The 13,264-nt window shown below is 40.4% G+C and overlaps 2 protein-coding genes across 2 annotated transcripts; both read right to left on the bottom strand.

The window, feature by feature from the left end:
- Positions 1–554: 554 nt before the first annotated feature.
- On the bottom strand, positions 555–4,427 carry LOC135644685 (guanosine deaminase-like). The gene is made up of 5 exons (XM_065162486.1): positions 4,272–4,427; positions 3,169–3,228; positions 2,818–3,008; positions 969–1,073; positions 555–887 (listed from the first exon to the last, which is right to left on the bottom strand). Exons 1-5 carry the CDS (start codon positions 4,285–4,287, stop codon positions 699–701), a joined length of 561 nt encoding a protein of 186 aa, XP_065018558.1. The 5' UTR covers positions 4,288–4,427; the 3' UTR covers positions 555–698.
- A 7,570-nt stretch (positions 4,428–11,997) lies between these two features.
- On the bottom strand, positions 11,998–12,723 carry LOC135645698 (agamous-like MADS-box protein AGL80). Its single transcript, XM_065164339.1, has one exon. The coding sequence runs from the start codon at positions 12,721–12,723 to the stop codon at positions 11,998–12,000; it is 726 nt and encodes a 241-aa protein (XP_065020411.1).
- Between the last annotated feature and the right edge of the window lie 541 nt (positions 12,724–13,264).

The following is a 13,264-nucleotide window of genomic DNA, read 5'->3' as shown; positions in this document are numbered from 1 at the left end:
TATTTATTATCTTGACACCAGGAAGCTCAGCTCTTCTTTTGTTGTGAAATTTAGATACAAGTCCAAATTTATGATAGTATGCTCATCAAAGTTCCAACTCTTCTTTTGCTATTGAATTTAAACAAATGATTATACTTAAGTTAATGATGATACACCCAACTCTTATAAACTAATTAAGCGCTAAGCTTGATCGCAAGTGCCAAGTTTCTACCTGATGTTGGATAGTCATCAAGAGGAGACCTGGGAGTGAATCTAATTACACAATAACATTGTCAAGATTTGGTTTAGATCTTTGCAGCCCCTGTCAGATAAGGATGGTATACAATCCAACACCATAACATTGTCGCAGTTTCCATCTTGTACCAAGCACAATGTATCATGATATTCAAGGTTTACGAATCAAATAACATGATATTCAAGGTTTACGAATCAAATAACACCTTCAAGTTATCGCAGAACACAGAAAAATTCCACCTGTATAACACCAGTCGGAGTTCGTGAGAGGTTTACAAGAGAGCTACACCAGATGAAAACGCATTGAAATGAGCTATTGATTGATTAAAGAGTAGAGCTATCGATTGATTAAAAGAGTATCATCAGCATTGGCAAGAGAGGAAGTTTGTCGAGATTGTTCATTGTTTTCCATTTAGAAGACCGGAAAGGAAATATTAATGCTTTTGCCTGGCATCCTAAGATATTTAGTACATCTGAAACTTCTCCTTGGTTTTCTCGAATATTTGTTCAGCGATGATCGCTCCGTTGCCATCGGCTTGTTTGATCTCCAGATGAGCCTTCTGATAGAACCCAGTACCTCTCAGAGCATCAGCGATGAAATCGTCAAATCCAATAGCTATGGCAGCCTCTGCCTTTGCACCATATACCAGCCTCTGCATTTGGAGGGGAATCGGATAAGCAAAAATCACCTAGAATTCAAAATGTCAGAAGAACATAAAAGAACAATTGGCCACCTTAATTCGTGAAAGATGAATTGCTCCAAAGCACATTGGACAAGGCTCACAGGAAGCATATATCTCACAATCATCAAGTTCGATTTTCCCGAGCTTTTTGCAAGCCTGAAACAACAAAAGTAATACAACATAAAATGATGTATGTAAAACAAGCTTACTCTCAAGTTTCTCCAGACAAAGCCATAGTTCAAGCCTAGATTATCAGGCTGATCGCTTGCTGTGGGTCTCGATAAGTGACCATTGGCTACTTTAAGATTAAGTGCTCAAGATTAAATCTGGAAAGTTCATATATCAAGTTACTAAGCAAAACTCTTCAAAAGGTTTAACTCAGAAATGCTTTAACCAGAAATTAAACCTCTAAGAAAATTGATGCAGCTGACTGCTACCCCAAAACGTCTTAGGTCCAGAACATCATCATTGGTAAATCAAGCTCATGTCAGAAAGTACACCAACACAGGTTGTTGGCTCGAATCGAATCAGCCAATATCAAATTTCGAATGGAAAAACATAATCACTGATGTTGAGCAGATCATGGGTAACATGAAACAGACTAGAGAAGTAGAGGTAAGAGGAGAAAGTAAATTGACATCATAGAAAAGGAAAAACAGCTGCTGTCCCTTTTTTTGTGTTTTCATCATCAGACCACTGAGAACTCTGCTCCCAAGTGCCTCACGATATTAAGATGGCAAAAAAGGATGGCCCAATGTCTCCAGCTCCATCTACTGTGGGTTTCGGCGAGGAACAATACATGGGTCTCAGTTTGTTTTGGCCTAAGAATCTGAAAAGAGAAGAAAAAAGTTGTCCCTTCCAGCTGAACTATTCTTTCATGAGGTTTCTGAGCCTGTTTATGACTTCTCTCGAAGATATTAAGGTCAGCTATGTGAGCCACCAAGGTAACATGCATACAGTGACAAACCTCTTATTGTCAAGAAAACTTTTATTACCAAACCAGCAAATGGATGGAGAAACCCTAAAAAAGAAAAAAATACAGAAACACCAGGCCTAAAACCTTCTAGCAACTCAAACCTAGACCTTAAGTAGACAGATATCCATCACTAATAAAAACCTATTTGAACAAGCTATAAATCATTACATGAATACAACTTAAAGGTTACATTCTCAGAACAGAAATATTCTAGCAACTCCGATCTCCTTTTGTTTTTATGTTTTTCAGGATTCTTGACTAGCATACAGAAGCAATTTATGAACTATTCTGATTCCTAAATTCTCAAATGAACTTAATAAGATAAGCAAAGAATCATCTTAATATCCACAGAATGGTAACTCTTAAGCATGCCTTGTAGCCAGCTTGAATTTTCTTTTGAAAACAGAATGTCATTCATGGAAAAATGTAGATCAGATGATTATCTGAAAAAGAAACAACAACTTCCAGGAGAACAATTAAAGATCTGTATCATGATCCATGCAATCCTTAATTGAAATAAAATTCTTTACCGGTTTGAGCCTATAGAATACATCATCAAGAAAAAGATGCATCAAGTTATGCTGCATGGTTCACAGAGGAGACATAATCTGACAGATTCTTTAACAATTTAAAACCCAGGAGCCTGGAAAGCCATACAAATTAGCATGCCAACAAGGTCAAAAATACTAAAGCTCACATTGTTAGACAACGGCAATGCAGACTGTATAAGAACAGTCCACATTTACCTTATGAAATAAGACTATTTAGTTGCCCTCCAAACTATCAGTTTCTTACACAGGATATAAGAAAACCAAGACAATTACATTGATTACATCTGAATATGTTACTGCATTGTATCATAAATTCAAGGATCACATGAAGATAGACAATATAAAAGAAATGTGAACCGACTGATGTACTAACCTCCCTTATTGCGGTCACTTCAGCATGAGCAGTAGGATCCGTGTCCTTCAGCACCATGTTGTGGCAACCAACAACTATCTCATCGTTACGAACAACAACTGCACCAAATGGGCCTCCATCACCGCATTCAACTCCACAGTATGCCTCTTCAACAGCTTTTGATAAAAACTTATGGTCTCTATCTTGAACAGCTGGTTGAAACAAGCATTGGAATGGGAACAAAATAATACTCAGATCGCTAACAAAAAAGAAAAAGAGAAGAAATCAAGAATATCTTTTATTCCATACTTGGTATTGTACAACCAAAAGAAGGCATTGGAAACAATTATAGCTAGAAAGTGACACAAGTACCTTCATGGTGACCAGCGAATGCAGAAGCCACAGAGATGGTCCCATCTTTTGACTCCACCACTGGAACCAAAATGCACAAAGGAAAAAGAACGATAAGCCTCAATCCATGTTAACTGTGTCCTCAATGATTATCCAAATAAGACATGTTTGTACAACAGATTGTTGGTGGAAGGCAGATAAAATTCCTACAAACAAAGACTGTAATCACATGAAGACTACGAATTCTTCTCATAAATACAATAAACATTAGAAATAAATTCAGTATCATACTACCCAGATGAAGTTATTTCGACTAAAAGATTACGCATAGATAATCAATGAGAAATCCAAGAACAAGTTTGGAGACAATAAACATACTGTAGATATGAAGATCACCAACTACTGCATGTCATTCCATGCCCAAATCTCAAAATGAAGTTTAGGAAAAAGATAAAAACAACACATTCAGAAAGAGAAAGCAAACATAAACAGATTGCAGAGAGTTTCTCCTGGACAAAGATTCGACGTGCCAAAAGACATGGAGACGCCCATTAAGAACGGATTGGCCACAGTACTAATGTGTGTGTGTGTGTGTATGTAAAGTATTCAACATGAAGTCAACCACTGTATATACAGAAACAGCGATTACGAGCAAAAAAACGTATCTTTCTTCGAAAAAACATCAACCAAGAACAACAATTATCGGTCCAATTTCCCCATAAATCAAGAACCACCGTGGATTGTAAGGAAGAAGAAGACGGAACCAGCCAGATGCAACAGATCTTGTCGTCCAAGGCAGGAAAACCGGCGAAGAAGACGAGAACACGAATCAAGACTCCCAAAAGAGTAGCGTAAAGAAAGTAGAATATAATCCGGCCGAAAAAGAGATAGATCTCTCGACTCTACAAACAACACCATCAACAACGAAAGAAACGTCAAATCGAACCCACACGCGGAAAAGTGTTGGCTTTCACAATCGGAAAGTCCGCATCTTTATGCAAAGATCCAGCAGCAGGATCCGGAAAGGCGGCAACTCGAAGCAGATCGTGTCGCGCAAGGCAGAGGAGCGAAGAGGGTACGAGTAAATCCATCGGCATAGACGACGACAACGCTGCAAATGGTACCTTGCGCCTCCTCCATAGGGATGGGAGCGGAATCGCCCGACCGGGAAGGATCTCACGAAGCCAAGGAGAGGAAGGATGGAGATTATGGATTTCGCACAAAGGACTAAACGTGAATCTCTCTATCTCTCTCTCTCTCTCTCTCTCTCTCTCCACCGACCAAAGAAGTGTGAACTATTTTTAATATCTTCTTTTTGTATTTTTTATTTTAGTTATTTGGGATAGGGATTAAGGGAAAAAAAAAACTACTGATATGATATGATCTATTTTTGCAGTCAATCTTAAGTAATAAAATTGCATCAAAGAGAGATAAATTTTCTTAGAGGATGTCATAAAGGAATCATGATTGAATTTTTCTTGAGAGTTAGAAAAAAAAAATCTCAAATCAATGCAAATGATTATATTGGGGTGAATAATGTCATACATAAAGTAACTAATTTTTGTACTGATTTAATAATAAAAATATATATTCTTTTTTTATATATCATAGATTTTTTTTTTAATCTAAGAAAGCTAATATGGCATTATTCAATAAATACAATCTAAAATGCTTTGGCACATTAAACTTTATCCTATGTGGATAGATATATAAAGGAGATATTTTAGATTATTTTTTTTCTTAACCAAATTAAATCCTGCATTAAAAGGTATACTTTGAGTCACATCTTATGTTATTAATCATGGGCCTACATGTAAATATTTTGGAGGTTAGTTGGGCTTGGGTGTAGCCCATCAGGCCCACATTTAGCCTCATGATAGATAGGTCAACGTCAATTTTGGGTGATCTCAAGTTTTATTATTAAATTAAATATATCGACTAATTTGGTTGGTAAAAATTTTGATAGTTTATCGAAGATTTGGGGGTCAAATCTCACTGTTTCTTACCTTTTGTAAAAATAAAAGAAAAATTAAACCATGTATGGCATTGTGAGGTTGACGATTCCATATGTTTGAGAAGTAAGACCTGTTCTCATCTAGCTTAAAAGAAACTTAACAATCCATATGGTTAAATTGAGCTTCGATCAAATCAAAGATACCATATAATTGACTTTTAGTTAACTTTAGATTGATTTGAGAACGATTAGAAAACAAGGTACGATCGTTTTGAGGTTATGGTATCTTAGAGACGAGTGACTTGAAGGTGAAATCATCTTGAAGAACATGTACGACTTGAAGGAGTGGTCAACTCGGAGAAGCTAGGCCATTGTCGATGCAAGCGAGCGAAAGTGTGAACGTCTCTTGATTTTAGAATAAGATACAATCATTTGTATGCATTGCGCCAGAATGATTAAGCTTCACAAGATAATAGGATTGAAGTCATAAGTGATGAAGATTATTCATCTCTATATTGCTTTTTAATGTTGTTACTTTTATGATACAAGATATGTGTATATGCTTTGTGTATTTTATGTTGCATACCTACAACCAAGTTTATTATGTGCTAACTGATTCTATTAAATTGATTGATTAGATGATGATAAGAGAAATATTTATCCTAATCATGACTCCACACATGGTAGCATAGTCAACAAGAGGAAACAAACCTCGATTAACAATTGGGCTATGTCGTCATCAACCCAATATAAAATATTAAGGATGATTTCATCCATATCAAATATATTTTCATAGGTTAAAGTCACTATAAAAAAGTTCACCAAGCCACAATAATTAGTTACTATTTACTCGAAACTCTTACTTTATATTCTTAGACTATCTTGAGCATCGAAGGGACCACATAAAAAATCTTATGTGAACTCAATCTTTATGTAGATTGACGTTCGCTCGAGCTTTCAAGACCATCTTAGCTCTATCTAGACTTTTTGTACACGTAGGCTTAAACAAAGTCAGACTAATATAAATATCACCAACATCTACTATATTATTTTCGGTTAAAATGAGGGCCTACGTCACAAAAACGTCATCATGTCAATTCACTTAATAGGCTCTTAAGTAAGGATGGTAGTCTAACCCCAACCAATAATACCTTCACCCACAATAATCGATAGTCAATATTTCTAGCTCTTAATACTTTCACCTTGATGCAAAACCCAATGTGATACTAATGATTATTTAATGACCCCAGCCTCTCTCCACTAATTGAGACCCCCAGCCACGTGGGCATCCCAACATAGGTCTTCATGAATCTTATTTAATAAGTTTAGATGCTAATGAGGATGATGCAATCTATTATCCTTTTTTTTCCCTTATTTGGCCTAGTCGACAATGGCTCTTAACCTTAGAGCAACCAATCATTCCATCGAGGTACCTTTGCCAGCTACAATACTGTCACCCAGAACACTTGTGGTCGACTTACCAACTAGTAGACAAAGTGTCATGATTTCCCATCAAGCATTTATTTTGTGACATTTGCTTGTGAATGGTGATTCGTTTTATTTTGTTTATCCCTTAGTCACCTGCTTACAAGCGAAAGTTTTCCTTGCTCACACGAATGAAATCATGGTCGATGGGTTATGTTGGTAGCTCGTTGTCAACGGTAGTGTTCTCGAAGGTTGTGGCCTACCTTGGTTGTCAACCTTGTCATGGGTAATAGCAGGACATTGCAGCAATTGCGTTGGGTGGTGCTATATCATGTGATGGTCGCTCAATGTCGTGGAAGAAAATCACAACAGATAGGAGAACAACAACCTACCTTGGTTGTTAACCTTGTCGCGATTAGGGGCTATGCAAGTGGTAGCACTGTATGCAGTGGGTGTTGTTGTAATAGTATAGTGTTCGTCAGCTTTGTTTCGGGTAATGATAGAGGAAGTGTTGAATCTCAGATTTTGATGATGAAACCAATTGATAGTCTTTATAATTTAATATGTATTTTGAGTGACGCAGGATGCTTCGATCAAGGAGAGACAATTAAAGCAGGAAGAATCATGTTGAGTCGGAGAAAAATATGTCAGAAGATTGGACGTCGAGCCGAAGGATCGATCAACATATCGACAGAAGGTTTCAGGCCATGAGTTCGGGTATCGGGCCAAGAAGATTGGATATTGCACTAAGGAAATCGGAGTTATAGAGATTAATTGGCCGATTGGGCAATAGGTCGTAAGAGAGGACAATGCGCCGAACAATCAGATGAGGCGTCGATGAACCAATGACGTACCGAACAACATCTGATTAGCTTAGTATTAATTGTCTAGATCGAAGTAGATTTTATGTGTGCATGATTAAATATGATAGCAAGGCATAAAGCAAAATGAAGTCTCGGAGTCAAGGACGCGATTTCGTTGTGAGTTCAAGAGTTCGTTGGAAATCCGGACATTCGTCGGAAGTTCTACCAGAATTAACTGAGAAGTCCAAGAGCTTGCCAAAGAAGCTCATCAGAACTCGCCAAGAAGATAGTCGTGAAGTCCTAGAGTTTGTCAAGAGTCCGCTGGAACATTGTCGAGAGATCGTCGGAAGTTCGCCGGAAGATCTCGGGAAGCTTGACGGAAGAAACCTAGACTTACATATTTGTTTAGCTTAGTAATTATCTTAGATTTCGTAGTTAGCACATAATTAGAATTGAAATTGGGCTAATATAATTAGGGGCCAGTTGGGCCCATATATGGATTGTGTTGGGCCCAATGAAAGGGCCAAATAGTGACCCAACAGGTGGCACCGTCGTGACATAGTCTCTGATATTGTGTCACGCAATGGTACCACTCAGACATAGTCTCTGAGACTATGTCAGGCAGTGGGATCACCCAGTGTCAGTGCTGCAGGTGGTGGTACCGCCCAGCACAGGTGGTGGTACCGTCAAGACCCGGGAAACCCGGGATGAGACCTTTTTAGGCTCCAAGTTTGAATCAACTTGAAGCCTATAAATACCTCTCTCATTCCTGGTTAAACAACACAAGTATTGAGAGTGAAAAAAGAAAGAAACGTTACTGTAATCTTATATGAACTCCTCTCATTCTTTTAAGTGTTAGAATAGTTTGAGAGAGGAGTAAGTGGGGGGTGTAAGGGTTATCTCCTAAACCCAGTAAAAAGAGAAAGAACTGTAAAAGGTGGTTGGTCTTCGCCTATTGAACGAAGATCGATAGTAAATACCGGTGGCCTCGACGGAAGAGGAATCGGGAGTGGATGTAGGTCATGATGATCGAACCACTATAAAAATCTAGTTTGCTTTTCTTTTGTGTAATTTACTTTATTACAAATATTCTTACTTACTTTACTTTTTCATTATACTGTTACGAACACCTTGAAGTTTAATATCTTTCCTAGATCGATTTTATCGTACGAAATGAAGATTTTACGAAATTGATATTTTTATTCGCTGCACTAATTTATCCCCCCTTTTAACGTGGATTCGTTCCTAACATGAAGGAGTACCCATGTTAGAGCAGTTGCTATTATCGATGGTAGCATAAGGGTAGCAATTGCGGGGTCACAGTAGTAGAACTTGACTACATGCTTGCCTGCGGCCGATGTTGATGGCAGCAACTATAGGCTGTGATGACAATGAATGGTGATGCTAAGACACACGTGGTTGTTGGCCACCGGACCAATGAGAGATCACATGACGACTGTACTCAATGAACAAGCATGGTAAGGAATCAATTGTGTGGATATGTGTGGCTTATGATTGGGCACAACATCGTATTTTTACAGTACATGGCGACAGTCGTAGAGGGTTGTGCACGGTGGAAGTTGGCAATTTGGGTGTTGACCACGACTAACGCTAAAAGGATACTAGCTACGTCACAGGCGATGTCGACGTGACTGTGGGTGGCATCGACAATGTGCATGGCATTGCGATGCAATACATAAGTGACAGATGATGGCAGCGCAACAAAGGCACGATAAAGAGGATGATCTTGTTTAATTAAGATATATTATAGATTTGATTGGATTCTAATTAGTATTATCGATCAATAAAAATAAAATATAATTATTAAAAAAAATTTAATTTTTTATTGAGATGACTTTAATGAGAAAGATTTTTTTAATTGTTTATCATGGACCTTTGCTCTCATTTACAAATAGACAGAACCTCATAAAAATTAAAAAAATATTACAGATATATTATTAATCCTTATGTTATCATTTATAGTAATTTTACGAAGAATACAAAGAGAAGAGAATGTCAATCTAGTTCTCTTTGCATCTCATAATCTTTCGATTGTACAGATATGTTTATAGATGAGATGAAAGGTATATCAAAAGTATATAATTCTAGTTTTATTATTTTATTTTGATTTTGACATTAATTTTTTAATAATAATAATATAATTATAATTTTATGCTAACGTCTTGCTCCCGTGCGATGTTTTTGGTATTGAAAGATGATTCAGAAATCTAAATGCAACTCCCAAGCTTCATAATCTCTAATCTCTTTTCTTTTGTCTCAGTGCTCACTAATCGTGCTTGTCGACTCTACATATGTCATCTGTCAAACAAAATCTGACTTGATCTCGAGTTAATGATAGCAATTTTATTCTAACAATGAACAATAAACGAGAGCTGTACTTCACCTCTTTTGCTATCACAGAGAGCAATAACTATTTCCTTGGTGCGTAGATTCTCCATAAAGTGAAAGGCATGAAGGTGATTGAGTTTCCTCAAAGTGCTCAAATCCGCTCATCTTCCTGTGGTCTCTGAAGCTACTGGTTCAGTGGTTTCTCCTGAGCAATGAACACATGGCTCTGAACCCTGAAACATCCTCCTCACAAGTCCTTCACCGAAGAAAAAAGAAAGCCATCACGTCCTGCGCAAAACAGCGATTGGAACTGCAGCAGGAGAGGAGGTCACATCAGACCCCGACTATCTGCAACATTGTGTCAGCCTCTCGCTTTCTTCCCCGAGGGAGGACGGTGGTGATTCACATGGAAGCAACATGCATGGTTAGAAGTGCGAGGATAAAGTAACAACAATCGTTGTTGAGGACCGGGAAGACATCCAAAGATAACATAGAGACCACCTCCCATCGAATGGATGGGTTCTGACCATCTCAGTCGATGCCATTCCCAAGTCCCCAGGCCATTAAAGTACTGTGCGATGCTGTGCCACAAAAATTTTCCATGGGAGTTCTCCAACACGGGCAAGTCTTATGCTATTATTTAGCACCAGGAGAGATGGATTCAGACTCCTTTTTAGTGCATGTTTGATACTGTTCCTATTAAAGAAGAAGAAGGCAGAGCTGACCATTGCAGAATAATGTGATCCATGTGCCTGTGCGAGGTTGCAGAATAATATGTCCTCCCTTAGCTGCAACTCACTCTCTCTCTCTCTCTCTATATAATCCCAGAGCAGATGGAGGTCTCAGATTCAGCATTCACCAGTTCAATTCACTTCGGGCGCACAAACTGCGGAGGCTGCTGCCATGGGTTCTTGGGTTCGCACCATCACCTCCCCCTTCAGGAAGGCTTGCACCCTCATCAATCCACCCAGACAGAAGAATCCCCAACCAGGTGAAGTGTGCTTGCTCTCCTGCCTTGTCTCCCTGCTTTCTTGCTCTGATTGCGCGGTGGCATGGACTAACAAAGGCCACGCTTACCTGGTTGCAGAAGCACATGATCGCCACCGAATGGCTCTTCACGGCGAGGTGATGGCCTGCTCCTACCATGACGTCCAGGTGATGTGGTCCATCCTCGACAAGTCCAACCCCGGAGAACATGACCGACGCTGAGGATTCCGAGTCTTTGAGACGCTCTTCGTGTGTAAATTCTAGCTTAGGTGCTCGGTAACGGAGGAGACACCACAAGTTACTGTACTGGTAATCCCCATGGCGTCATGCTCATGGCGAGATTTAGTTGAACTAGAGCGCGCAGTTTATCACTATCAATCTCTCTCTGCACTTAAACGTAGAATCTACGGGAAGTTTAGGACAAGCAAGAGGAATTAATTTATAAGAAGGAATGATGATTGTCTTCTCCATTGTCCAGTAGAGACGACTTCTCGTAAGAACAGTGTACATGCTATGTTCTTTGATGGAGAAGAAGAATAAATATTTGGATTCTCCTGTGAAGCCAAAGGCATCTCATACGCCACATGAAGCTCTAGGTTTCTGTTTCTGTCTGTGTGCATTCATGTACCGGACATGTCGCCCTGTCAATGCATGGTGGCTTTCGATTGACATCTTACAGGCCGAGTTGACAGGAAAAAATTACCACATTCCTTGCGTGTACATTCCTCCATTTTTTGATCCACGAGAATAATACCTCTGCCGATTGAATCGTAAGAACTTCTTCTTCTTCCACTCACGTTAAAACAAGATAGCACATGAAATTGTTTTGGTCAAAGAGCAAAGAGCTGTACGTAATGCATCACTCTTGGCATCATGCATCAGACTTGCAGCTTTGCAGTCAAAATATCAACATTTTCAGCACAATTATTTTTCTTTGTCAACTTGATCAAAGTCTTATCAGTGATGAAATCTTCACTAGTGTTATTTGTTGCTTCAGAACATCCAGATATCAGTGAGAAACAAATGTCACATGCTACTCTGTTTCCCATTTCATCGAACATGAAAGTGTTGATGAGTTAGGATATACACATAAATAAGGTATATGAATTGGTCTCCAATATGCTTTTCATTCTTTTTAAAGTAGAGAATAAGACATGGTCATAAAAATGAAGAACAGGTACAAAAATATAGTATATGTGTCTATATACATAAACATAACCATGAAAGATGCATGGAAAGAAAGACAAGAATCCCATGGGCGATGGAATAGAAAGACTAGAGGAGATAGAACAAGCAGATTATTAGAACGTCACCACGCGAGTTCATCTGAGATCAGTGGAACAGGGTAGCCGGCCATGTGGTGGTGAGATCCACAAGCAAATTATCGCTGTCCTGCTGCGACCAGTTAACCATCACGTCCGTGACCCAGTTCGGCTGCTGGACCGCCTCCACCGCCTGCTGTCCATGGTTCACCGGGTTGCTCCACCCCGTGGGTGGTGGCGGGGCCGGTGGCGTCTGCTGCGTCTCAGTGGCGGTGGCTGCAAGAGCCGCGGCAGCCTGCGGCTGCGGCGGGGGCATGGACAGCCGCTTGGAGACCTCCTCCCTCTTCTCGTATATCATTCGCAGCTTGGTCTCCACCATCCAGGTAAGGGCAGAGGCGTCCTCGAGGCACAGGTCGTCGAAATCGCGGCCCCGGAGCCCCTCGAACATCAGCTTGGTTATCCCGATTTCATGGTTCTCGCGATGCAGCCGGCGCAGCTGCTCCACCAGCTTGGAGACCCGCTGGTGGAGGAAGGACTCCTGGTTGATCATTTTTCTGGTGCGCTCGATCTCCGGAAGTTTCCTGAAGCGCGCTATTATCCGGGCCGTGTCCGGGGGGGGCGGCCACATCTGCGGCTGGTGCTCGTTCGGCGCGTACACCACCGCGCACGCATCCACCCCGCACAGAATGCTCAGCTCCTCCACCTTCTTCAACAGCCCCTTGCGCCGCTTCTTCAGGGTGGCCCGGCGTGTGGAGTCGTTGACAATCCACGATAGCCTAACCTTGCTCCTAGCCATGGTAAGCAGGACAGGAACACACCGATGTTCCTTTTGCCGGCGGTCTTTATAGAGATGGAAAGAAAGAACGAAGGGGTGTGAACGAACGGAAGCGGAACTATGATCAGAATCCATGATAGCCTACAATCGTTACTATGTATCCAATCATCGGTCGAGAAATAGGGAGGCGATGCTTTTTTGGGATGTTGTGGCCATTAAAAACGCGATCTCGAATAAATTCGCTGTTTGAGTACTCGTAGCCGATCCTCTCCCTGGACATTGCACTTGCCAGCCCGGTTGGATTGCCTCTTCCATAACAGCAAACAGCCACATCAGCAAGCCACGATTGGAAAACTGGCAATGGAGCTGTGGGACCGCCACACTCTCATTCACCGAACCTGTAACTCGGCGAAGCAATCATGCATGCATGCACGTAGCCGCACACCAGTCATTCATTTCCTAACCCTTACGTCCTGTGATGTGCGGGGTGCATGCAATGCATGGCTTGGTCATGGCTGATCGACCTTCGTAAGGGTGCACAAAGTGATATGGCAGACGCAGT

This window comes from Musa acuminata, chromosome BXJ3-8, assembly GCF_036884655.1.
Source record: "Musa acuminata AAA Group cultivar baxijiao chromosome BXJ3-8, Cavendish_Baxijiao_AAA, whole genome shotgun sequence".
NCBI classification, from domain to species: Eukaryota; Viridiplantae; Streptophyta; class Magnoliopsida; order Zingiberales; family Musaceae; genus Musa; species Musa acuminata.
Note: the sequence above shows the minus strand (reverse complement) of the source record. Positions and strands in the feature narration are given on the sequence as shown.

Bases quoted from the DNA above. Each gene is read 5' to 3' on its own strand.
- LOC135645698 (XM_065164339.1), bottom strand. From the start codon at position 12,723: ATGGCTAGGAGCAAGGTTAGGCTATCGTGGATTGTCAACGACTCCACA.
- LOC135644685 (XM_065162486.1), bottom strand. The intron at 1,074-2,817 runs GTTAGTACATCA...TTGTTGTTTCAG, and splicing joins AAGTGACCGCAATAAGGGAG to GCTTGCAAAAAGCTCGGGAA. The intron at 888-968 runs GTGGCCAATTGT...CTCCAAATGCAG, and splicing joins TTCATCTTTCACGAATTAAG to AGGCTGGTATATGGTGCAAA.